Source organism: Lepisosteus oculatus, chromosome 12, assembly GCF_040954835.1.
Source record: "Lepisosteus oculatus isolate fLepOcu1 chromosome 12, fLepOcu1.hap2, whole genome shotgun sequence".
In the NCBI taxonomy this organism is placed as follows: Eukaryota; Metazoa; Chordata; class Actinopteri; order Semionotiformes; family Lepisosteidae; genus Lepisosteus; species Lepisosteus oculatus.
In genome coordinates this window covers 39,230,638-39,257,067 of record NC_090707.1, presented here as the reverse complement: position 1 = coordinate 39,257,067, position 26,430 = coordinate 39,230,638, and the positions used below count along the sequence as shown (strand labels likewise).

At 56.7% G+C, this 26,430-nt stretch overlaps 1 protein-coding gene across 1 annotated transcript in view; it reads right to left on the bottom strand.

Annotated features, from left to right (window-relative positions):
• Positions 1-210: 210 nt before the first annotated feature.
• LOC102690491 (glutamate receptor ionotropic, NMDA 2B-like) overlaps positions 211-26,430 on the bottom strand; it is a 62,624-nt gene continuing 36,404 nt past the window's right edge. The window contains 13 exon segments of the mRNA XM_069197095.1: positions 211-896; positions 899-1,673; positions 3,015-3,253; positions 3,956-4,143; positions 6,083-6,243; positions 6,512-6,741; positions 7,460-7,585; positions 7,992-8,145; positions 11,069-11,240; positions 11,632-11,840; positions 13,496-13,610; positions 20,169-20,647; positions 21,107-21,250. Of these exon segments, the coding sequence (XP_069053196.1) occupies positions 301-896; positions 899-1,673; positions 3,015-3,253; positions 3,956-4,143; positions 6,083-6,243; positions 6,512-6,741; positions 7,460-7,585; positions 7,992-8,145; positions 11,069-11,240; positions 11,632-11,840; positions 13,496-13,610; positions 20,169-20,647; positions 21,107-21,250 (3,588 nt within the window). The 3' untranslated portion in view covers positions 211-300.

Genomic DNA, 26,430 nt, shown 5'->3' with positions numbered 1-26,430 from the left:
GAAGAGGTGGGCGTAGGGGGCTGGTGCCCTCCAGGAAGCGGTCCTTGTCCTTCAGGCTGACGCTGCGCGGCGGGGGCAGCAGGCCCAGCCCCCCGGCCAGGTCCTCCTTCTGCAGCTCCACGAAGGTGTCGTAGGAGTGCTGGCGGCGCAGCTGCTTCCCGCCGCCCGGCTTGCGGCCGCGCGCCGCCCCCCCGGCCCCCCCGCCCGCGCCCCGCGCCCGCGCCGCGGCCCCCCGCCAGCTCCAGCAGGGAGCTGTTGTCCTCGCTGATGTCGTACAGGTTCCCCGTCTTCTTGCAGGCCTCACAGCGGATGCAGGCTGCCGAACTGGGGCGCCCCGAGCCCCCCCCGCCGCCGCTCCCAGAATTCCCACAGCCGCCCCCCGCGAAGCCGCCCCCGCCCCCGCCGTGCAGCGCCAGCGGCTTGCCCCCCCCCCCCTCCTCCTCCGCCAGGGCAGTTGCGACACTCCCAGTCGCCCCCCGCCAGCCCCACGCCACTCTTCTCCCAGCAGGCCTGCGGCGCCGCGCCCTGAGCGCTGGCGGGCCCGCCCCCCCCGGCCCCCGGCCCGCCCCCCCCCGCCTTGCAGTCCGCCTTCTTCTTGCCCTTGAGGAAGTCCTCCACCGGCACCAGGCTGGTGCAGTTGGCGCCGCCGCCCCCGCCGGGCCCTGGCCCGTCCGTCAGGTCCACGTGCTCCCACTGCGGCACGCCCTCCTTGGGCCGGAACTGGTCCAGGTAGAAGTCGCGCAGGCCCTCCTTGTCCCGCAGGAAGTAGGAGGAGCAGTTGGCGCGCTTGCGGTCGGCGGGCGGCGAGGCGGCGCGGCGCGGGTGGTGCTGGTGCAGGTGGGGCCGGCGCCGGAAGCCCAGCTCGATCTCGTCCAGCTCGCGGCGCGACTTGGCGAGGCCGGCCGCTTCTTCAGGCTGTCGCGGTACTGCTTGCGCCGCTTGGCGTTGCCCTCCAGGTTGCCGTAGGTGACGGTGTGCGTGGAGATGTCGGACACGTCGGAGCGGATGTTGCCGTCCTCGGGGCAGTAGCGCTCGTGCGGCGAGCCGGCGCCGGCGATGAAGCCCGAGCTGGCCGAGGCGCCGCCCTTGAAGGAGAACTTGCCGTAGAGCTCGGCCAGGCCCGGCTGGAAGCCCGGCGGCGCCGGCTGGCCGCCCACCAGCTCGAACTTGCTGGCGCGGTGCGCGAGGGGGGCGCGGGGCTGCGTGGTGAAGATGGGCGCCACGCCGCCGCCCAGGCTGTCGCAGTCGTACAGCGGCCCGTCCAGCGAGCTGGCGCTGCCCAGGCTGTGCGGGCGGGTGGGCAGGCCGTGGTGGTGCAGGTACTGGTCCTGGTACAGGTTGCTGTCCTTCAGGTGCAGGTTGCCGAACGTCCGCTCCACCTCGCTGATGTAGTCGCTGAACATGTTGTCCTCGGGCAGGTAGGGCGGCTTGCAGTCCGAGTGGCCGGCGAAGCTGCGCCGGTGCTCCGAGATGTCGTAGACGGAGGACTCCCGGCGGATGAAGTCCAGCGCGCTGTGCGGGGAGCCGTTCACGCCCGACAGGCTGGCCATGTTCTTGGCCGTGCGCAGCAGCCGCAGGATGTTGGAGTGCGTGTTGTTCATGGTGGCCGAGGGGGAGTTCAGGGCCGACTTGCTGTCCTCAATCTGCACACCGTGGATACAGCTGTAGATACCCTGAACACCGAGAGAGAGAGGGGTTAATACACACACTCCTCCTGCACACTACTGTGCACTGACACTGCACTGAGAGAGAGAGAGGGGTTAATACACACACTCCTCCTGCACACTACTGTACACTGACACTGCACTGAGAGAGAGAGGGGTTAATACACACACTCCTCCTGCACACTACTGTACACTGACACTGCACTGAGAGAGAGAGAGGGGTTAATACACACACTCCTCCTGCACACTACTGTACACTGACACTGCACTGAGAGAGAGAGGGGTTAATACACACACTCCTCCTGCACACTACTGTACACTGACACTGCACTGAGAGAGAGAGGGGTTAATACACACACTCCTCCTGCACACTACTGTACACTGACACTGCACTGAGAGAGAGGGGTTAATACACAAACTCCTCCTGCACACTACTGTACACTGACACTGCACTGAGAGAGAGGGGTTAATACACACATTCCTCCTGCACACTACTGTACACTGACACTGCACTGAGAGAGAGGGAGGGGTTAATACACACACTCCTCCTGCACACTACTGTACACTGACACTGCACTGAGAGAGAGAGGGGGTTAATACACACACTCCTCCTGCACACTGACACTGCACTGAGAGAGAGGGGTTAATACACACACTCCTCCTGCACACTACTGTACACTGACACTGCACTGAGAGAGAGAGGGGTTAATACACACACTCCTCCTGCACACTACTGTACACTGACACTGCACTGAGAGAGAGAGAGGGGTTAATACACACACTCCTCCTGCACACTACTGTACACTGACACTGCACCGAGAGAGAGAGGGGTTAATACACACACTCCTCCTGCAGACTACTGTACACTGACACTGCACTGAGAGAGAGGGGTTAATACACACACTCCTCCTGCACACTACTGTACACTGACACTGCACTGAGAGAGAGAGGGGTTAATACACACACTCCTCCTGCACACTACTGTACACTGACACTGCACTGAGAGAGAGAGAGGGGTTAATACACACACTCCTCCTGCACACTACTGTACACTGACACTGCACTGAGAGAGAGAGGGGTTAATACACACACTCCTCCTGCACACTACTGTACACTGACACTGCACTGAGAGAGAGAGGGGTTAATACACACACTCCTCCTGTACACTACTGTACACTGACACTGCACTGAGAGAGAGAGGGGTTAATACACACACTCCTCCTGCACACTACTGTACACTGACACTGCACTGAGAGAGAGAGAGTAGTAAGAGCGCAGTAATTGTGCAGTAAGAGCGCAGTAAGAGTGCAGTAAGAGTGCAGTAATTGTGCAGTAATTGGCGCCGCTCACCCTGCTGATGGAGAACACCATGCCTGGCTTGCCCGAGCACACGCCGATGAAGCAGTGGCGCAGCTGCCAGTAGAAGAGGTGCTCGCAGATGAAGGTGATGAGGCTCAGAGCCATGGCCGCGCCCAGCATGTAGAAGACTCCCGCCATGTTGTCAATGTCCAGCTGGCTGCTCATCACCTCGTTCTTCTCATTGTGACAGATCCCTGTCAGCCACAGAGCCTCCAGCTCCTCCATCTCCCCTGAGGGCAGGGAGGAGAGAGACAGGGGCACAGAGTGGGGAGAGAGGAGAGAGAGAGGAGAGGGGAGAGAGAGAGGGGAGAGAGGAGAAAGAGAGAGAGGGGAGAGGGGAGAGAGGGGAGAGGGGAGAGAGGAGAGGGGAGAGAGAGAGAGGGGAGAGAGAGAGAGGGGAGAGAGAGAGAGGGGAGAGAGGGAGGGGGAGAGAGGGGAGAGGGGAGAGGGGAGAGAGGAGAGGGGAGAGAGAGAGAGGGGAGAGAGAGAGGGAGAGAGGGAGGGGGGAGAGAGGGGAGAGGGGAGAGGAGAAGAGAGAGGAGAGAGGAGAGAGGGGAGAGAGGAGAGGAGAAAGAGAGAGAGGGGAGAGGGGAGAGAGGAGAGGAGAAAGAGAGAGAGGGAGAGGGGAGAGAGGAGAGAGAAGAGAGGGGAAAGGAGAGGAGATGGGAGAGGAGAGAGAGGAGACAGGGGAAGGAAAGAGAGGAGAGAGAGAGGAGGGAGAGGGAGAGAGGAGAGAGAAGAGAGGGGAAAGGAGAGGAGAGAGGAGAGAGAGGAGACAGGGGAAGGGAAGAGAGGAGAGAGAGAGGACAAGCTGGTTGAGAGGAGGGAATGTCAGCCCTAGCCTACATACCTGGGACGAGTGCTAACCTACATACAGGTCTGGCAGCGTTAACCTATATAGAGCTGCGAGTGGCAGCCGCCCCCGGCCTCACCGTCTCCGAAGAGCTGCAGGATGGCCAGGTCCACCTGCCTCTTCCAGCCCGAGTCCTTCTGGATGGCGATGCCGTAGCCGGTGGAGGCGAAGACCTTCCCGCTGCCGATGGTCACCAGCTTGCAGCCCTCGTCCCGGCCGGCCATGTAGTTCAGCACCGCCGCGTCGTAGATGAAGGCGTCCAGCTTCCTGCAGGGGGCAGCGCAGACACGCGGCGTGGTTAGTGCCCCCGCCAACGGCCGCAGCCCTCACACTGCCATACTGACCGCGACAACGGCCACCAGCTCCAGTTCTGAGCTCCTGAGCTCCGGAGCTCTGCCTGTGTCAGACAGGACTGGGCAGTGTGTGTGTGTGGGACAGGACTGGGCAGTGTGTGTAGGACAGGACTGGGCAGTGTGTGTGTATATAGGACAGGACTGAGCAGTGTGTGTGGGACAGGACTGGGCAGTGTGTGTGTATATAGGACAGGACTGGGCAGTGTGTGTGTATATAGGACAGGACTGGGCAGTGTGTGTGTATATAGGACAGGACTGGGCAGTGTGTGTGTATATAGGACAGGACTGAGCAGTGTGTGTGGGACAGGACTGGGCAGTGTGTGTGTATATAGGACAGGACTGGGCAGTGTGTGTGTATATAGGACAGGACTGGGCAGTGTGTGTGTATATAGGACAGGACTGGGCAGTGTGTGTAGGACAGGACTGGGCAGTGTGTGTGTATATAGGACAGGACTGGGCAGTGTGTGTGTATATAGGACAGGACTGGGCAGTGTGTGTGTATATAGGACAGGACTGGGCAGTGTGTGTAGGACAGGACTGGGCAGTGTGTGTCAGACAGAGCTGGGCAGTGTGTGTGTCAGACAGAGCTGGGCAGTGTGTGTGTATATAGGACAGGACTGGGCAGTGTGTGTGGGACAGGACTGGGCAGTGTGTGTGTCAGACAGGAATGGGCAGTGTGTGTGTAGGACAGGACTGGGCAGTGTGTGTGGGACAGGACTGGGCAGTGTGTGTGTATATAGGACAGGACTGAGCAGTGTGTGTAGGACAGGACTGAGCAGTGTGTGTGTGTGGGACAGAGCTGGGCAGTGTGTGTCAGACAGGACTGGGCAGTGTGTGTGGGACAGGACTGGGCAGTGTGTGTGGGACAGGACTGGGCAGTGTGTGTGTATATAGGACAGGACTGGGCAGTGTGTGTGGGACAGGACTGGGCAGTGTGTGTGTATATAGGACAGGACTGGGCAGTGTGTGTGTATATAGGACAGGACTGGGCAGTGTGTGTGTATATAGGACAGGACTGGGCAGTGTGTGTGTATATAGGACAGGACTGGGCAGTGTGTGTGTATATAGGACAGGACTGGGCAGTGTGTGTGTATATAGGACAGGACTGGGCAGTGTGTGTAGGACAGGACTGGGCAGTGTGTGTGTATATAGGACAGGACTGGGCAGTGTGTGTGTATATAGGACAGGACTGGGCAGTGTGTGTGTATATAGGACAGGACTGGGCAGTGTGTGTAGGACAGGACTGGGCAGTGTGTGTCAGACAGAGCTGGGCAGTGTGTGTGTCAGACAGAGCTGGGCAGTGTGTGTGTATATAGGACAGGACTGGGCAGTGTGTGTGGGACAGGACTGGGCAGTGTGTGTGTCAGACAGGAATGGGCAGTGTGTGTGTAGGACAGGACTGGGCAGTGTGTGTGGGACAGGACTGGGCAGTGTGTGTGTATATAGGACAGGACTGAGCAGTGTGTGTAGGACAGGACTGAGCAGTGTGTGTGTGTGGGACAGAGCTGGGCAGTGTGTGTCAGACAGGACTGGGCAGTGTGTGTGGGACAGGACTGGGCAGTGTGTGTGGGACAGGACTGGGCAGTGTGTGTGTATATAGGACAGGACTGGGCAGTGTGTGTGGGACAGGACTGGGCAGTGTGTGTGTATATAGGACAGGACTGGGCAGTGTGTGTGTATATAGGACAGGACTGGGCAGTGTGTGTGGGACAGGACTGGGCAGTGTGTGTGTAGGACAGGACTGGGCAGTGTGTGTGTATATAGGACAGGACTGGGCAGTGTGTGTGTATATAGGACAGGACTGGGCAGTGTGTGTGTGTGTATATAGGACAGGACTGGGCAGGAGTACAGACCCAGTCTTGAGGCTGTGCAGGGCCTCGTCCACGTTCTTCTGGTTGTATTTCACCATGTAGGTGTGCATCTCCAGGTAGTTGTTGCGAATGTTCCTCTCTGTGCTGCCGTTGGGAACTGTCCCGAACCGGAACGGGGGGGAGAAGTCATTGGGTCTCTGGAACTGGAATAAGAGGGGGGTGAGAGAGAGGATTAGAGGGAGACAACAAGATGACAGACAAAGAAAGACAGGCAGAGATACAGACAGGCACTGATACAGACACAGGAGTGAGGACAGACAGACACAGGAGTGAGGACAGACAGGCAGACACTGAGACAGACACAGGAGTGAGGACAGACACAGGAGTGAGGACAGACAGACACAGGAGTGAGGACAGACAGGCAGACACTGAGACAGACACAGGAGTGAGGACAGACAGGCAGACAGGTACCTTCTTGTCGCTAAGCCCGGACACCTGGTCCACATACTCCTCCTGGATCATGAAGGCGGCCAGGTTGGCCGTGTAGCTGGCCAGGAAGATGACAGCGAAGAAGGCCCAGACCGACACCATGATCTTGCTGGTGGTGCCCTTGGGGTTCTGCACCGGCACAGAGTTATTGAAGACCAGGCCCCACAGCAGCCAGATGGCCTTCCCAATGGTGAACGAGGGCCCACCGGGCTCTGAGGGGAGAGAAGGAGAGTTTCAGCAGACTCTATCAGTGTGTATCAGTGTGCACACCTCAGTGTGTATTATAGTGCACACAACAGTGTGTATCAGTGTGCACACATCAGTGCGTATCAGTGTGCACACCTCAGTGTGTATTATAGTGCACACAACAGTGTGTATCAGTGTGCACACATCAGTGCGTATCAGTGTGCACACCTCAGTGTGTATTATAGTGCACACAACAGTGTGTATCAGTGTGCACACATCAGTGTGTATTATAGTGCACACAACAGTGTGTATCAGTGTGCACACATCAGTGTGTATTATAGTGCACACATCAGTGTGTATCAGTGTGCACACATCAGTGCGTATCAGTGTGCACACCTCAGTGTGTATTATAGTGCACACAACAGTGTGTATCAGTGTGCACACATCAGTGTGTATTATAGTGCACACAACAGTGTGTATCAGTGTGCACACATCAGTGTGTATTATAGTGCACACAACAGTGTGTATCAGTGTGCACACCTCAGTGCGTATCAGTGTGCACACATCAGTGTGTATTATAGTGCACACAACAGTGTGTATCAGTATGCACACCTCAGTGTGTATCAGTGTGCACACATCATCAGTGTGTATCAGAGTGCAAACGAGTGTGTGTATTACAGTGTGTCATCAGTGTGTGAATCACAGTGCTCATCAGTGTGCAGTAGTGTATATCAGGACACTCACCTCTTCCGTCTGCCAGGCAGCGGTTGTAGCCTACAGGGCTGAAATACTCAAAGACGAAGACAGCCACCGCAGACACTATCAGCAACATCACAAACATCATCACCCAGACATCCGCACTGAAGGGCTCTAAGAGAGAGAGAGAGGGGTTAATACAGACACACTGACTGGACACTCCAGTACATGAACACTGCACTGAGAGAGAGAGGGGTTAATACAGACACACTGACTGGACACTCCAGTACATTAACACTGCACTGAGAGAGAGAGGGGTTCATACAGACACACTGACTGGACACTCCAGGACATTAACACTGCACTGAGAGAGAGAGGGGTTCATACAGACACTGACTGGACACTCCAGTACATGAACACTGCACTGAGAGAGAGAGAGAGGGGTTCATACAGACACACTGACTGGACACTCCAGTACATGAGGAGGAAGACAGGAAACACAGACCAAGGGTGACCTGGGAGTTTAGTGGGAGAGAGAGAGATGAAGGGCAGGACAGAGGAAGAGAGACAGATCCCTCACCCAGGAAGGCAGAGGGTGAGACGGTGCCGTTGCTACGGGAGACCATGACACTGATGCCCGTCTCAATGAATGGCACGGAGAAGTCGATGACCTCTGACCTCTCCTCATTGATGGTCAGGGAGCCCACCGCCATGTGTGCATTTTTCAGCACCACCTAGAGAGGCAGAGAGAGAGACATGCGTTTGTCGTGATTCGGCTCACAGACACCGTGGTCAGAGATCAGGGCTGTCAGGGGAGGACAGGCAGCGCGGCGCCCCCTGTGGCTGTGCTTGGCGTGTGCAGGGCGGGGCGGCACTGGCAGAGAGGGATCTGAGGTCCAGCTGTGGAGAAAAGTGGGGCGCAGAGGGGGTCAGGATTGAAATAGCTTGTCCCCCCGCTCTGTGAGAGAGAGAAGGATGTGTCTCCTGCTCTCTGTGCGTCTCTGTCTGTCAGGTGCTCTGGGGAGCAGAGGCGCAGAACAGGAATATTTATACCTGAGCCCTGCAGCAGCACGAAACTGGAGCACCTGTCTGGCAGCGGCTCGTGTCTCCTCTCCCTCTCCAGCGGGACGGGGCTCGTGTCTCCTCTTCCTCCTCCAGCTCCAGGACTCGTGTCTCCTCTCCCTCTTCAGTGGGACGGGGCTCGTGTCTCCTCTCCCTCTCCAGCGGGACGGGGCTCGTGTCTCCTCTCTCTCTCCAGCGGGACGGGGCTCGTGTCTCCTCTCCCTCACCAGCTCCAGGACTTGTGTCTCCTCTTCCTCTCCAGCGGGACAGGACTCGTGTCTCCTCTTCCTCTCCAGCTCCAGGACTCGTGTCTCCTCTTCCTCTCCAGTGCCAGGACTCGTGTCTCCTCTTCCTCTCCAGCTCCAGGACTCGTGTCTCCTCTCCCTCACCAGCTCCAGGACTTGTGTCTCCTCTCCCTCTCCAGCGGGACGGGGCTAGTGTCTCCTCTCCCTCTCCAGCTGGACGGGGCTCGTGTCTCCTCTTCCTCCTCCAGCTCCAGGACTTGTGTCTCCTCTCCCTCTTCTGTGGGACGGGGCTCATGTCTCCTCTCTCTCTCCAGCGGGACGGGGCTCGTGTCTCCTCTCCCTCACCAGCTCCAGGACTTGTGTCTCCTCTTCCTCTCCAGCGGGACAGGACTCGTGTCTCCTCTTCCTCTCCAGCGGGACGGGGCTCGTGTCTCCTCTTCCTCTCCAGCGGGACGGGGCTCGTGTCTCCTCTTCCTCTCCAGCTCCAGGACTCGTGTCTCCTCTTCCTCTCCAGTGCCAGGACTCGTGTCTCCTCTTCCTCTCCAGCTCCAGGACTCGTGTCTCCTCTACCTCTCCAGCTCCAGGACTCGTGTCTCCTCTCCCTCTCCAGCTCCAGGACTCGTGTCTCCTCTTCCTCTCCAGCTCCAGGACTCGTGTCTCCTCTTCCTCTCCAGCTCCAGGACTCCTGTCTCCTCTCCCTCTCAAGCTCCAGGACTCCTGTCTCCTCTCCCTCTCCAGCTCCAGGACTCGTGTCTCCTCTCCCTCTTCAGTGGGACGGGGCTCATGTCTCCTCTCTCTCTCCAGCGGGACTGGGCTCGTGTCTCCTCTTCCTCTCCAGCTCCAGGACTCGTGTCTCCTCTCCCTCTCCAGCTCCAGGACTCCTGTCTCCTCTCCCTCTCCAGCGCCAGGACTCGTGTCTCCTCTTCCTCTCCAGTGCCAGGACTCGTGTCTCCTCTTCCTCTCCAGCTCCAGGACTCGTGTCTCCTCTTCCTCTCCAGCTCCAGGACTCGTGTCTCCTCTTCCTCTCCAGCTCCAGGACTCGTGACTCCTCTTCCTCTCCAGCTCCAGGACTCGTGTCTCCTCTTCCTCTCCAGTGCCAGGACTCGTGTCTCCTCTTCCTCTCCAGCTCCAGGACTCGTGTCTCCTCTTCCTCTCCAGCTCCAGGACTCGTGTCTCCTCTTCCTCTCCAGCTCCAGGACTCGTGTCTCCTCTCCCTCTCCAGCTCCAGGACTCCTGTCTCCTCTTCCTCTCCAGTGCCAGGACTCGTGTCTCCTCTTCCTCTCCAGCTCCAGGACTCGTGTCTCCTCTTCCTCTCCAGCTCCAGGACTCGTGTCTCCTCTTCCTCTCCAGCTCCAGGACTCGTGTCTCCTCTCCCTCTCCAGCTCCAGGACTCCTGTCTCCTCTTCCTCTCCAGTGCCAGGACTCGTGTCTCCTCTTCCTCTCCAGCTCCAGGACTCCTGTCTCCTCTCCCTCTCCAGCTCCAGGACTCGTGTCTCCTCTCCCTCTCCAGCTCCAGGACTCGTGTCTCCTCTCCCTCTCCAGCTCCAGGACTCGTGACTCCTCTTCCTCTCCAGCTCCAGGACTCGTGTCTCCTCTTCCTCTCCAGTGCCAGGACTCGTGTCTCCTCTTCCTCTCCAGCTCCAGGACTCGTGTCTCCTCTTCCTCTCCAGCTCCAGGACTCGTGTCTCCTCTCCCTCTCCAGCTCCAGGACTCGTGTCTCCTCTTCCTCTCCAGCTCCAGGACTCGTGTCTCCTCTTCCTCTCCAGCTCCAGGACTCGTGTCTCCTCTCCCTCTCCAGCTCCAGGACTCCTGTCTCCTCTTCCTCTCCAGTGCCAGGACTCGTGTCTCCTCTTCCTCTCCAGCTCCAGGACTCGTGTCTCCTCTTCCTCTCCAGCTCCAGGACTCGTGTCTCCTCTCCCTCTCCAGCTCCAGGACTCGTGACTCCTCTTCCTCTCCAGCTCCAGGACTCGTGACTCCTCTTCCTTTCCAGCTCCAGGACTCGTGTCTCCTCTCCCTCTCCAGCTCCAGGACTCGTGTCTCCTCTCAGCGGAAGTTTTCCTCGTGCCTTCAGGCCTGTCCGTGAGAGGTGGGGAGAAACGGGGGCGCCCTGCAGGACTCCGTGCCGTCGCGGGGAGGCCAGGCTGTCCCAGGACCCTGACCCAGGGCCCAGTGCACCGCCGGCCGCTGACCGGTGCCCCTGGGCGCTCTGCCGTGGAGCGGCCAGGCTGGCCAGGCCAGCCCGCGAGCCAGTAGGCCCCCAGCCGAACGCACAGCAGGCTGGATGTGAGTGGGACTGGCCCGGCTCTCTCGCCAGCCCTCGGCCCCGGCGGGCGTCGCCCTGGAGACTCACCTCTCCCACCATGCCGTTCCAGGTGCCGTTGATCTTCTTGCCATGCTTGCCATTGGTCACCAGGTAGAGGTCGTAGGTGAACTTGACGGACTTGGCGATCTTCTTGAGGATGTCGATGCAGAAGCCCTTACAGCAGCGCTTGATGTAGATGCCACTCTCTCCCGTCTGGTTACTGAGGGAGAGGAGAGGAGGAGACAGGAGGTCAGGGCAGGAGAGAGACAAAGCAGAGGGGCTGGAGGAGAAACAGACACACAGAGGAGAGGAGGGGGAGAGGAGGTCAGGGCAGGAGGCAGGAGGCGGGAGGAGGTCAGGGTAGGAGACAGTAGGAGAGGGAGAGGAGAGGAGGTCAGGGCAGGAGACGGGAGGAGGGAGAGAGGAGAGGAGGTCAGGGCAGGCGGGAGGAGGTCAGGGCAGGAGACGGGAGGAGGGAGAGAGGAGAGGAGGTCAGGGCAGGAGGCGGGAGGAGGGAGAGAGGAGAGGAGGTCAGGGCAGGAGACGGGAGCAGGGAGAGGATAGGAGTATAAGAAGGTCTCTAGCTGTGAGGCAGCAGAGGTGTTGCTCACATGTGCTTGAGCTGCTTTCGGCAGGGCACTGTGTTCCTCATGCAGGTGCCACTCAGGGGGTCCACGTCCTCCACGATGACGAAGGGCGCCTCCTCCAGAGTGACGATGGACAGGTGGTCATCCTCTCGCTCCTCCGCGTCGGAGTACAGCTCGAACCGCGGCCACACGTGATACTTCATCGAGAGCGTACCGTTCTCCCACTTCCCCACCTGAGAGAGAGAGAGAGGGGTTAATACAGACACTGACTGGACACTCCAGTACATGAACACTGCACTGAGAGAGAGAGAGGAGTTAATACAGACACACTGACTGGACACTCCAGTACATGAACACTGCACTGAGAGAGAGGGGTTCATACAGACACACTGACTGGACACTCCGGTACATTAACACTGCACTGAGAGAGAGAGGGGTTAATACAGACACTGACTGGACACTCCAGTACATGAACACTGCACTGAGAGAGAGAGAGGGGTTAATACACACACACTGACTGGACACTCCAGTACATGAACACTGCACTGAGAGAGAGAGGGGTTAATACACACACTGACTGGACACTCCAGTACATTAACACTGCACTGAGAGAGAGAGGGGTTCATACAGACACACTGACTGGACACTCCAGTACATTAACACTGCACTGAGAGAGAGAGGGGTTAATACAGACACACTGACTGTACACTCCAGTACATTAACACTGCACTGAGAGAGAGAGGGGTTAATACAGACACACTGACTGGACACTCCAGTACATTAACACTGCACTGAGAGAGAGAGGGGTTAATACACACACTGACTGGACACTCCAGAACACTGCAATGTGATAGAAGGAAAGAGAGGTTCTCATTAAAACCCAAGCAGTGGTCCAAGCTAGATGTTAGGGAAGGAATAAAACATGAGAGAGAAAGAAAGTCACCTTGCACTTTGTAATGAAAGGAGAGAACAGAATACAGATTGAGAGAGAGAGAGAGAGAGAGAGAGAGAGAGAGAGAACACCTTCTGCACTCTGCAGCATAAATCTACTACTGATCGTCTGTGTCAGGCCCTGCTGGGTTGACTCGAGGTCCGGACTGCACACAGCACAGGGCTGCCATGCTAGTGTCCCCTCTGTGCATCCTGTGTAGTACCGTGACGCCCCGCTGTCCCAGGCGGAAGCTCACAGCCCTGTTGAACTCAGTTTGGGCTCCGGATGTGCACAGGCAGAGCCCGCGGGGGCCCGGGGGTCTGGGCGGGTTCTGTGCATTCGGAGAGGCGGGGGGATCGTTCAGCAGACGGGCCTGGCGGGCCGCTCCGGTGCAGCTCCAGCCCTGCGGGGGGTGCTGACGGCCCAGGCCGGGCCTCACACTCACAGCTCTGCTGCTGCCCCAGCCTGGGCTCTCAGGGCAGCTCCCAGGCAATTAGCTGATGAGTTTAATTACTTCAGGGGAAGAGGAGCGGCTGCCCTGGACACTCACCGTGCTGCTCTGATCACACATCCTGCAGGCCTGAACACTCACCCTGCTGCCCTGGACACTCACCGTGCTGCCCTGATCACACATCCTGCAGGCCTGAACACTCACCCTGCTGCCCTGGACACTCACCTCTGCCCTGGACACAACGCTACTGTCCTGATCACACATCCTGCAGGGATGAACACTCACCCTGCTGCCCTGGACACAACACAACTGCCCTGATCACACATCCTGCAGGCCTGAACACTCACCCTGCTGCCCTGAACACAACGCTACTGTCCTGAACCCTCAGCCTGCTGCCCTGAACCCTCAGCCTGCAGACGGCGCGCCAGCACGGTTTCTTCACTGCGCAGCCCTGAGAGGGAAGCGTGCTTGCTCAGGTGCTGTACTCTGAGTGGCCGAGCACTCACCCTGTCCCACTGCCTCTCCTTGTCCAGCAGGATGATGACCAGCTTGGGGTGCATCTGGTAGCCATCCTCACTGAACGACAGGTTCCGGCCTTCAAACGTCACGTTCATCAGGTACCTGCGGCCAGAGAGCAGGAGGGGTGACACAGCTGGACAGTGAGCTTTGTGGCTGGTCAGAGCTGGACAGTGAGCTGTGTGGCTGGACAGAGCTGGACAGTGGTGTGTGGCTGGACAGTGAGCTCTGTGGCTGGTCAGAGCTGGACAGTGAGCTGTGTGGCTGGACAGAGCTGGACAGTGGTGTGTGGCTGGACAGTGAACTGTGTGGCTGGTCAGAGCTGGACAGTGAGCTGTGTTACATCCGTGTTGTGCAGTTTGTTGGGACAGTGTTATGCAGCGTGTGTGTGACCAGTGCTCGAGACTCTGCTGTTTGCTGTCAGGTGAACTCACATCAGCCCAGTTATCTGTGGGCTGTAGTTTCCATGGTAACACTGTTACTCAAACAAAATAATACACTGTACGTCAGATGGAATTAACTGTCTCGTGACCACAATAAACAAAAACACACCAGTAGAAATAATAAAATAACTGTGGTCCAGCACAGTGTATTGTAGTGCAGTACAGAGGGCTGTAGTACAGTCTGTACAGAGGACTGTAGTACAATCAGTACAGAGGGCTGTAGTACAGTCTGTACAGAGGGCTGTAGTACAGTCTGTACAGAGGGCTGTAGTACAATCAGTACAGAGGACTGTAGTACAGTCTGTACAGAGGGCTGTGGTCCAGTCTGTACAGAGGGCTGTAGTACAATCAGTACAGAGGACTGTAGTACAGTCTGTACAGAGGGCTGTAGTACAGTCTGTACAGAGGGCTGTAGTACAGTCTGTACAGAGGGCTGTAGTACAGTCTGTACAGAGGGCTGTAGTACAGTCGGTACAGAGGGGTGTAGTACAGTCGGTACAGAGGACTGTAGTACAGTCTGTACAGAGGGCTGTAGTACAGTCTGTACAGAGGGCTGTGGTCCAGTCTGTACAGAGGGCTGTAGTACAATCAGTACAGAGGACTGTAGTACAGTCTGTACAGAGGGCTGTAGTACAGTCTGTACAGAGGGCTGTAGTACAGTCTGTACAGAGGGCTGTAGTACAGTCGGTACAGAGGGCTGTAGTACAGTCTGTACAGAGGGCTGTGGTCCAGTCTGTACAGAGGGCTGTAGTACAATCAGTACAGAGGGCTGTAGTACAGTCTGTACAGAGGGCTGTAGTACAATCAGTACAGAGGACTGTAGTACAGTCTGTACAGAGGGCTGTAGTACAGTCTGTACAGAGGGCTGTAGTACAGTCTGTACAGAGGGCTGTAGTACAATCAGTACAGAGGGCTGTAGTACAGTCTGTACAGAGGACTGTAGTACAGTCTGTACAGAGGGCTGTAGTACAGTCTGTACAGAGGGCTGTAGTACAGTCGGTACAGAGGGCTGTAGTACAGTCTGTACAGAGGGCTGTAGTACAGTCGGTACAGAGGGCTGTAGTACAATCAGTACAGAGGGCTGTAGTACAGTCTGTACAGAGGGCTTTAGTACAGTCGGTACAGAGGGGTGTAGTACAGTCGGTACAGAGGACTGTAGTACAGTCTGTACAGAGGGCTGTAGTACAGTCGGTACAGAGGGCTGTAGTACAGTCGGTACAGAGGGCTGTAGTACAGTCTGTACAGAGGACTGTAGTACAGTCTGTACAGAGGGCTGTAGTACAGTCGGTACAGAGGACTGTAGTACAGTCTGTACAGAGGGCTGTAGTACAGTCTGTACAGAGGGCTGTAGTACAGTCTGTACAGAGGGCTGTAGTACAATCGGTACAGAGGGCTGTAGTACAGTCGGTACAGAGGGCTGTAGTACAGTCTGTACAGAGGACTGTAGTACAGTCTGTACAGAGGGCTGTAGTACAGTCGGTACAGAGGACTGTAGTACAGTCTGTACAGAGGGCTGTAGTACAGTCTGTACAGAGGGCTGTAGTACAGTTGGTACAGAGGGCTGTGGTCCAGCAGTGCAGGGTCTGCTCTGGGAAGGATGGGTGGGGAGGACAAGCGGCGTCTCAAGTGTGCGTCTCAACCTTCCTCCTTCCCTCTTCCTCTCGCTGTCTTTCAGCGCCGAACCTTCCTGCTACTCTCACCAGCATATGTAATGTGTCGCCATGGCAACGTTAACCCAGCGAATCCTCCAGGCTTCGCGGAGACCTGCGGCGTTGCCATGGCGACGGTAATCTAGCTGGAGTGTGGTTCGTCCGGACTGGAGGAGCAGTGGATCCCTCTGTTCTGATTCCTGGGCTGATGTCACTGCGGGATCGAATCACGCTGGCTGGACCGTCATGCAGGACAACCGGAGAGGAGGGTGGGACTGTATCAGCACGTCAGTGTGTGTTCAGTGTCAGGGAGTGTACATCAGTGTGTGTTCAGTATCAGGGAGTGTACAGTATTTCAGTGTGTGTTCAGTGTCAGGGAGTGAGGGTGTGTGGTGCTCTCAGTGTGTGTGTGTCAGTGTGTGCAGCAGCAGTGAGTGTGGTGCTCTCAGTGTGTGTGTGTCAGTGTGTGCAGTACCAGTGAGGGTGTGTGGTGCTCTGTGTGTGTGTCAGTGTGTGCAGCAGCAGTGAGGGTGTGTGGTGCTCTCAGTGTGTGTGTGTCAGTGTGTGCAGTACCAGTGAGGGTGTGTGGTGCTCTCAGTGTGTGTGTGTCAGTGTGTGCAGTACCAGTGAGGGTGTGTGGTGCTCTGTGTGTGTGTGTGTGTGTGTCAGTGTGTGCAGCAGCAGTGAGGGTGTGTGGTGCTCTGTGTGTGTGTGTGTCAGTGTGTGCAGCAGCTGTGAGGGTGTGTGGTGCTCTGTGTGTGTGTGTCAGTGTGTGCAGCAGCAGTGAGGGTGTGTGGTGCTCTGTGTGTGTGTGTGTCAGTGTGTGCAGCAGCAGTGAGGGTGTGTGGTGCTCTGTGTGTGTGTGTGTCAGTGTGTGCAGCAGCAGTGAGGGTGTGTGGTGCTCTGTGTGTGTGTGTCAGTGTGTGCAGCAGTGAGGGTGTGTGGTGCTCTCAGTGTGTGTGTGTCAGTGTGTGCAGCAGCAGTGAGGGTGTGTGGTGCTCTCAGTGTGTGTGTGTCAGTGTGTGCAGCAGCAGTGAGGGTGTGTGGTGCTCTGTGTGTGTGTCAGTGTGTGCAGCAGCAGTGAGGGTGTGTGGTGCTCTCAGTGTGTGTGTGTCAGTGTGTGCGTAGCAGCAGTGAGGGTGTGTGGTGCTCTCAGTGTGTGTCAGTGTGTGCAGCAGCAGTGAGGGTGTGTGGTGCTCTGTGTGTGTGTGTCAGTGTGTGCAGCAGCAGTGAGTGTGTGTGGTGCTCTCAGTGTGTGTGTGTCAGTGTGTGCAGCAGCAGTGAGGGTGTGTGGTGCTCTGTGTGTGTGTGTGTGTGTGTGTCAGTGTGTGCAGCAGCAGTGAGTGTGTGTGGTGCTCTGTGTGTGTGTGTCAGGCAGTGTGTCTGAGTGAATGCTTCAGTAGGTGTCTATGTGTGTGTTAAACACTCCACAGCATCTAGCTGCCTAATTATGTGTATATAAATAAAACTCAGTACGTAATATCTGTCACACACTCTCGCCCTCTCCCTCTCTTCCTGTTTCTCTCATTCACGGCAGCTTTGCCTTTGTTCCTCTCCCTGCTGTGCTCTCTCTCGAACCCTGCGCTGCCAGTGCTGGCAGGAGAGGATGATTCCTGGGCTGCCCCTGCCTGTATCACGAGCAGTAGCCTGTGTTTTGTGCCCTGACAGATTACACAAGGTAACAATGACAGCACAGAGAAGCAGAGCCTTGCCACGTTACAGTGAGCTGGGGGGGCGGCACGTCTTTACACAGAGAGTAGTGGTGGGGGGCGTCTCGAACACATCGCCTGTCCAGCTGCTGAGGCTGCGGCTCTCTGGGAGGAGTCGGGACCCCTGGGTGAGATGCTGGGGTGGCTCAGTCACCCTGAGGAGGTGCTGTGAGCGGAGCTGAGCCCCCCGCTCCCCAGCTGCCCTTGCCCTCTGACCTCTGCCCCTCCCACCCCCTCTCTCTACACAGAGACACTTGTAGCTTTAATTAGAGAGCATTACATCAGAAGGAGGCCTCCAGACTGCGGCGGGGGTGTCTGCGGCTCTGGGCCGCTGTCTGAACCTGCGGAGCTGCAGAACGGCGCAGCGCCAGGCAGCTCTCCGGGGAGCGACCTCCGACTGCGCCCGGCCACGCCCGGAACCGGGCCGCGGCCCAGCGCGTCTCTCTGGAGCGCCGGGGGGGCCCTGGGGCAGCGTGGAGACACGCGAGGGTGGCACATACTGAAAAATGGCTCTAAAAAAGTCATAAGCTGTGTGTTAATGAGAAGGCAGCAGGGAGGCGAGTCATTAAGACACTGAGCAATGAGATGCATTTAGGGGGAGAGAGAGAGAGAGGGAGAGACAGAGGGGGAGAGAGAGAGAGAGGGAGAGGGGGAGAGGGAGAGAGAGAGGGAGAGAGAGAGAGGGAGAGGGGGAGAGAGAGAGAGGAAGAGGGGGAGAGAGAGAAAGAGGGAGAGGGGGAGAGATGAAGACATCAGCTGCTCTGCCCTCCTCATGGCCCAGACTGGCGGAGACCGGGCCCGCTGGCGAACACAGAGGCCGGGCTGCGGTCAGAGCCAGTACCGCAGGGGGCCTGTGGGGGGCGCTCTCTCGCCACACAGAGAGAAGCGTCACTGATGCTCTCTGTGCTGGTGGCAGGGCAGGGCTGAGGCTGATTAGCGTTAATGGATTTATGTTAATATTTAATTGCCTTGAGAATAGAAATTCTATTTACATCGACGTTTTCATTCATATTCATTTCATATTTAAATTAAAAGTTAAAGTAACAAAACGCAGAAATCCATCACGGGCCTCGCCGCGCGCCGCTCAGTCAGCAGGAGCCCAGCTCGCACACGGGAGGGGCTTACTGACCAGAGGGGCCATCTGGCCCGTCCAGAACGTTTCCTAGTGTGTCCTGACCTGACCAGCTACTTTCCCTGAAAGAGTCCAGGGTATCGGACTGTTTCCACATAGTTCCACTGGTTCACGTTTCACTGTTGGCTCTGCAGAATTACACCGGGCTGTCAGGAGTAAAATGGCGTGTCTCCCTCTCAGGCCTGTCTCACTGTGAGGACTCTCAGCCTGGCCCGTCTCACTCTCATGAACACGGAAGACAGGTGCAGGGCTGGACAGAGTTACTGTATGACTGGGAGAGAGCGCGGGAGGGAGAGATTGATGGAAATGGGATTGGGAGATAGAGATGGAGAGATTGTGTCAACAAGAAAGAAAGATAAATGTGTTAAAGGAAGTCGGCACATTCATGAGAACAGATAAGGAGAGGGAAGAAGAAAACAGGAGATAGAGAGATAGAGCCCAAGACAGGATCTGAGAGAGACATAACAGCAGCGTTTCAGACCGAGAGTGAATCCATTATGAGCTGAAAGAGAGTGAGACGGCCAGATTGCTGTGTATTGATCAACACTAAACCACCACTCCAACCGGAGTCCCTAACCCTAACCCCAGCACTAGAGTGAGCCTGCTCTGACACTTAACACAAGAGCAGGAGACACTGTACAGACAGGAGGGCATCGGCCGTACCTACTGATCTAGTTATCTCATTCGCACATCTCGTTTGGTAATAAGTAGCTAATTAATCCCAGGATCTCATCCAGCTGTTTCTTGAAAGAAGACGGCATCAACCTCAACAACAGGGATGGGGGACTTGTTCCACGCTCCCACCACCCTTTGTGTAAAGATAACATGCGTTTTCAGAAGCAGCGTCTTCAAGCTCACTACTTGATCACATGTTGTTTTTAATATGCTGTGTTTCTGCTTCCTGAGTGCAAGGCTCTGCACTTGTGTACATTAGAGGTCATCTGCCAAGTTCTTCATCCACTCTGGAACTGGATTGTCCTGAAACTCTGCTTCCCAGCTTCCACACTGCTTACTAGCACTGTAGTCTGGTGTCACTAGTTCACCGACTATACCAGAATCTAGACCACTGATGTAACTGGGGAAGAGCAGTGGTGCTAGTACAGATCCCTGTGGTACCCCACTAATTACATCACCCCAATGAGCATGCAGTATGAGCACAGTACCGCAGTGTGCAGTAAGAACACAGTACCGCAGTGTGCAGTATGAGCACAGTACCGCAGTGTGCAGTAAGAACACAGTACCGCAGTGTGCAGTATGAGCACAGTACCGCAGTGTGCCGTATGAGCACAGTACCGCAGTGTGCAGTAAGAACACAGTACCGCAGTGTGCAGTATGAGCACAGTACCGCAGTGTGCAGTATGAGCACAGTACCGCAGTGTGCCGTATGAGCACAGTACCGCAGTGTGCCGTATGAGCACAGTACCGCAGTGTGCAGTAAGAACACAGTACCGCAGTGTGCAGTAAGAACACAGTACCGCAGTGTGCAGTATGAGCACAGTACCGCAGTGTGCAGTATGAGCACAGTACCGCAGTGTGCAGTAAGAACACAGTACCGCAGTGTGCAGTATGAGCACAGTACCACAGTGTGCAGTAAGAACACAGTACCGCAGTGTGCAGTATGAGCACAGTACCGCAGTGTGCAGTATGAGCACAGTACCGCAGTGTGCAGTATGAGCACAGTACCGCAGTGTGAACTCTGTGACTCCGCGCTCAGTGACCCCACTCCTTACCGCAGCAGCTCGTTGGGGTTCCCCGCCGCCCCCGCTGCCCCCCCGCCGCCCTTCTTGTCCGGCGTGCCGTGGCACTCAGCCTTCAGCAGCGTGTTCGGCCCGCGGTCCAGCAGCATGGTGGAGGTCGCCGTGGCGATCACTGCCACGCCGTCGCGCACGCGGGCCTCCAGCCCGTAGTCCCACTCGTCGTAGGACACGGAGATCAGGCCGGTGGGGAACTCCGCGGGGACGTTGTCGGCGTCCCCCGTGACCAGCGAGGGCACGATCCAGGTGTAGCCGTAGCCCGTGAGGCCCACGGAGTGCGCCACGGCGAAGATGTAGGTGGCCTCCTCCTTGGTGCAGTACAGCAGGATGACGGGGCTCTGCAGCTTCTTCAGCTGGTTCTGGATCTTGGAGTCCCCGTCGTCCAGGGACATGTCCAGCAGCAGCACCTCCTCCAGCTCCCAGCCCACGAAGCTGTTCTCGATGGTGCTGCGGACCTGCGGCCGGGAGGGGGCGGCAGAGACACGGGGTGAGAGCTGAGGACACCTGCTGCCATGCTGCCACTCAACAAGTGCCAGTTCCAGGACTGAGAGCATGCTGGCACTCTGGCACGGCGGGAGAGGGTGAGACGGGGTGAGACAGTGACATGAGAAGATGATGGACATGAGGACACGGGAGGATGATGGACATGAGGACACGGGAGGATGATGGACATGAGGACACGAGAAGATGATGGACATGAGGACAGGGGAGGATGATGGACATGAGGACATGAGAAGATGATGGACATGAGGACATGAGAAGATGATGGACTCGAGGACACGAGAGGATGATGGACATGAGGACACGGGAGAATGATGGACATGAAGACAGGGAAGGATGATGGGGATGAGAATCCCCAGGCTATGCAGTGTGAAGGTGGGAGCAGTGATCCCTCTCTCTCTGTGTTCTGGTACCTTGTTGACGAAGTCCTGGTAGCCTGGGTAGTAGGTGGTGACGATGGAGAAGATGTACCAGTCGTACTCCTCCATGATGTTCAGCATCACCGTGGCCTGCTGCTCGATGGACGGGCCGAACTGGAAGAACATCGAGTTGTCATCCTGGGAGAGAGGGGCCAGTGGGTTAGTACTCCAGCCCAGCAGGGACAGCGGCTGCCCAGAGCATCTGCCTGACCTCAGGCCAGTGACTTCTCCGCCTCGGAGTCACTCAACAAGTGCCAGTCCCAGGACCGAGAGCAGGTGAACGGGGCTCTGGCCTGGCGCGGGATCGTGTGTGCGTGAGAGCGCGGGTCTCAGCGGAGCAGATGAAGGTGAGGATCAGCGCATCAGCTGGCTGTGTTAATGAATCCACATCAAAGCCCCCCCCCGGGACACACATGGGTCGATCCGTTCTCTTTGCTGCAGATTAATGAGCTGAGAGGAGCGGTGGGAGAGACCACTGAGACGGGGCGGACCAGGAGCCCCGCTCACACACAGAGACACGTGTGGGCGTGAGTCAGCACAGAGCCCCACACAGACATGTCCACACCGGGCGCACGGGGCAGAGAGCAGGCCCAGCAGCCTCCAGCACACACTCCACAGCGCTCTGCACGTCTGTTCTGGGGGGGATTGCTAAGGATATTTTTGGGGTTTCAGAGTTTCAGACGACGAGCTGTTTCACTCGGCTCACTGCCTTTCCTGCGCTCGGTTCCCAGCCTCCTTCCTCCCAGCACACAGCCCCCTGTGCCAGCCCAGCGCACGTCCACCAGCGCGTCCACAGAGCTCAGCGGCTTCCTGCAGCTGTCCGGCCTGTTCATGCGCATTCATGAGGCTAAACCCAGGCAATGGAGGTGGGGACCCCCACCCCCGTCTGACTGGCCTGTGAGAGAACACTGGAATACTGACAGCTGAGGCAGTGCTGGACAGAGGCTGGGCTGTGTGCTGACTCCTGTGAGGCAGTGCTGCACAGAGGCTGGGCTGTGTGCTGGCTCCTGTGAGGCAGTGTGAGGCAGTGCTGCACAGAGGCTGGGCTGTGTGCTGACTCCTGTGAGGCAGTGCTGGACAGAGGCTGGGCTGTGTGCTGACTCCTGTGAGGCAGTGCTGGACAGAGGCTGGGCTGTGTGCTGACTCCTGTGAGGCAGTGTGAGGCAGTGCTGGACAGAGGCTGGGCTGTGTGCTGGCTCCTGTGAGGCAGTGCTGGACAGAGGCTGGGCTGTGTGCTGACTCCTGTGAGGCAGTGCTGGACAGAGGCTGGGCTGTGTGCTGACTCCTGTGAGGCAGTGTGAGGCAGTGCTGGACAGAGGCTGGGCTGTGTGCTGACTCCTGTGAGGCAGTGCTGGACAGAGGCTGGGCTGTGTGCTGACTCCTGTGAGGCAGTGCTGGACAGAGGCTGGGCTGTGTGCTGACTCCTGTGAGGCAGTGCTGGACAGAGGCTGGGCTGTGTGCTGACTCCTGTGAGGCAGTGTGAGGCAGTGCTGGACAGGCACCTGACAGACCCACGTCGCTGGCTCTCCCTCCCCCTGCCTCCCGGCTCTGTGTCCTATATTTTCAGCTGTAATTACTGCCAGGAGAGCTCTAATTGAATTGCTCTGCTTCCTGATCCTCGTCCTGACAGGCTCACACGCTGCTCTCAGCTGTGCTGTTATTCCCCAGACCCCACGCTGAGAGCCGGCCGCGCACGAGGCTACAGGTCTCACACAGGAGCCTGTACGCAGGTCCCAAGACAGACACTCACACACCCACACAGACAGACTCTGCATGCACTGGACCTGACAGTGAAGGAAACACAAGAGACAGTTCAATATACTTCAGCATCACACTGAGATGTGCAATAAGGTGGCTTATTGCGCAGATGTGTTTCAACAAGCACTCACTAGTTTCTCCTGGCTCACAGAGCTCCAGCATCAAACACCTCACAGCACTCCTACATCCACTTTAAACATTCATTAAAGGACTACCTGAGACAGACAGGCCACAGACAAGGATCAGGAAAAACAAACTGGAGCCCTGTGACTGGGCTGTGTCAGTGTGCTGGACTCCACAGGGACTAGAAGAGTCTAGAGCCTGTGACTGGGCTGTGTCAGTGTGCTGGACTCCACAGGGACTAGAGGAGTCTAGAGCCTGTGACTGGGCTGTGACGGTGTCCCAGACTCCACAGGGACTAGAAGAGTCTAGAGCCTGTGACTGGGCTGTGTCAGTGTGCTGGACTCCACAGGGACTAGAAGAGTCTAGAGCCCTGTGACTGGGCTGTGTCAGTGTGCTGGACTCCACAGGGACTAGAAGAGTCTAGAGCCCTGTGACTGGGCTGTGTCAGTGTGCTGGACTCCACAGGGACTAGAAGAGTCTAGAGCCCTGTGACTGGGCTGTGTCAGTGTGCTGGACTCCACAGGGACTAGAAGAGTCTAGAGCCTGTGACTGGGCTGTGTGTCAGTGTGCTGGACTCCACAGGGACTAGAAGAGTCTAGAGCCTGTGACTGGGCTGTGTCAGTGTGCTGGACTCCACAGGGACTAGAAGAGTCTAGAGCCCTGTGACTGGGCTGTGTCAGTGTGCTGGACTCCACAGGGACTAGAAGAGTCTAGAGCCTGTGACTGGGCTGTGTCAGTGTGCTGGACTCCACAGGGACTAGAAGAGTCTAGAGCCTGTGACTGGGCTGTGTGTCAGTGTGCTGGACTCCACAGGGACTAGAAGAGTCTAGAGCCTGTGACTGGGCTGTGTCAGTGTGCTGGACTCCACAGGAACTAGAAGAGTCTAGAGCCTGTGACTGGGCTGTGTCAGTGTGCTGGACTCCACAGGGACTAGAAGAGTCTAGAGCCCTGTGACTGGGCTGTGTCAGTGTGCTGGACTCCACAGGGACTAGAAGAGTCTAGAGCCTGTGACTGGGCTGTGTCAGTGTGCTGGACTCCACAGGGACTAGAAGAGTCTAGAGCCTGTGACTGGGCTGTGTCAGTGTGCTGGACTCCACAGGGACTAGAAGAGTCTAGAGCCTGTGACTGGGCTGTGTCAGTGTGCTGGACTCCACAGGGACTAGAAGAGTCTAGAGCCTGTGACTGGGCTGTGTCAGTGTGCTGGACTCCACAGGGACTAGAAGAGTCTAGAGCCTGTGACTGGGCTGTGTCAGTGTGCTGGACTCCACAGGGACTAGAAGAGTCTAGAGCCCTGTGACTGGGCTGTGTACCTGAGAAACCTGTGCTTCTCAGGTTTCTCAGGTATATTTTGATAAGAATTTATCACCCCATCATCTTCTGTTATCTATTTTTCAGCTGGTTTATACAGTATATAGTATGCAGTATAACTTTGTAATGTTCTACAATCAGTTCACAAGTGTGTGTCTCAGGGAGCGTGTGTGAGTTCTCAGACAGCAAGAGTTATGAGATAGTGCGCAGGAGTGTGTGATATATGTGTGTGCTTAAGGCTGATGTGTCTCAGGGGATGTGAAAATCCACACAGCTCCACAAGTGCTGTGTACAGTGTGGTCCCTACCATCTGTCAGTGTGGCGCCAGCCAGCCAACCTGCATGTGAACACATCTCTGTGTGTTTGTTACTGAGGGATTCTCTGTGATCTCCCCTCTCTCACTGTGTCTCCTGTCCTGTTGTGTGTTTGTTACTGAGGGATCCTCTGTGCTCTCTTCTCTGTCGCTGTGTCTCCTGTCCTGTTGTGTGTGTTTATTGCTGAGGGATTCTCTGTGATCTCCCCTCTCTCACTGTGTCTCCTGTCCTGTTGTGTGTATTTATTACTGAGGGATCCCCAGTGATCTCCCCTCTCTCACTGTGTCTCCTGTCCTGTTGTGTGTGTTTATTGCTGAGGGATTCTCTGTGATCTCCTCTCTCTCACTGTGTCTCCTGTCCTGTTGTGTGTGTTTATTACTAATGGTTTTATTTGTGATCTCCTCTCTCGCAATGTGTGTGCTGTCTTTTGGCAAAAGAGGACTCAGTGTGATCACCACTGTGGCACCTGTAGAGTCAGGGAAAATGATTCAGACAATCTCTTTTGTCAGAGGAGAGACAGGGGCTGTGAGCTGTGTGTTAGTCAGAAGGCAGCCTCAGACAGTGACGAGACAGCAATGTCAGCGAGTGCGAGAGGAGAACATTGCGAGAGGGCAGCAAACACAGGGCTGGTGTAGAGTCAAGTGGACTATTAGTGCGGGTGAGTGACAGCTGGCAGAACAAGATCCACTCATTGTGCCCACTGGAGAGCCACTCGCACACAGAGAGAGGAGAGAGAGCAGGGCGGGCTTTCACAGTGAGTGACTCTCTCTGTGCTGTATTGAAGCCCACCCTGCTCTCTCTCCTCTCTGTGTGCAGAGTGACTCTCTCTGTCTCAGTGCTGTATTAAAGCCCACCCTGCTCTCTCTCCTCTCTGTGTGCAGAGTGACTCTCTCTGTCTCTGTGCTGTATTGAAGCCCACCCTGCTCTCTCTCCTCTCTGTGTGCAGAGTGACTCTCTCTGTCTCAGTGCTGTATTGAAGCCCACCCTGCTCTCTCTCCTCTCTGTGCAGAGTGACTCTCTCTGTCTCAGTGCTGTATTAAAGCCCACCCTGCTCTCTCTCCTCTCTGTGTGCAGAGTGACTCTCTCTGTCTCTGTGCTGTATTGAAGCCCACCCTGCTCTCTCTCCTCTCTGTGTGCAGAGTGACTCTCTCTGTCTCTGTGCTGTATTGAAGCCCACCCTGCTCTCTCTCCTCTCTGTGTGCAGAGTGACTCTCTCTGTCTCAGTGCTGTATTAAAGCCCACCCTGCTCTCTCTCCTCTCTGTGTGCAGAGTGACTCTCTCTGTCTCTGTGCTGTATTGAAGCCCACCCTGCTCTCTCTCCTCTCTGTGTGCAGAGTGACTCTCTCTGTCTCTCTGTGCCCACTGGCGGAGCACGAGCATGAGCTCGAGATGGAGAGAAAGTGGCAGGAGGAGGGTATCAGCTGCACAGACTGGTACAGTGCCCTGTGGGGGGAGTTGTTTCGATTGGGAGGGGGAGACAGAGCCGTGTGACTGGTGCACGGGGCCTGGCGCCCACATGGTTCCACTGGCCTCGCACGAATTGCTACTGACCTGTGCAGAACTGCTGCTCCAGGTGCACGACTGCACCTTCTGCACACTGGGGCGACACGGTTATTTTAGCGCACTGTGTCAAAGTTGATGTCTAGTGACAGTCGTCTGCGCTGCGCTTCCTGAAGAGCGATGCTGACAGGCTGTATTGTTGTTATACGGTAGATTAATAGAGAACACAGCAGCTGCTTTTCAGCAAGGACAAGAAGTGGGTCTGTGATCTGAATGCAACTGAACACTGTCAGGCTGCTACACAGTGGCGTTATC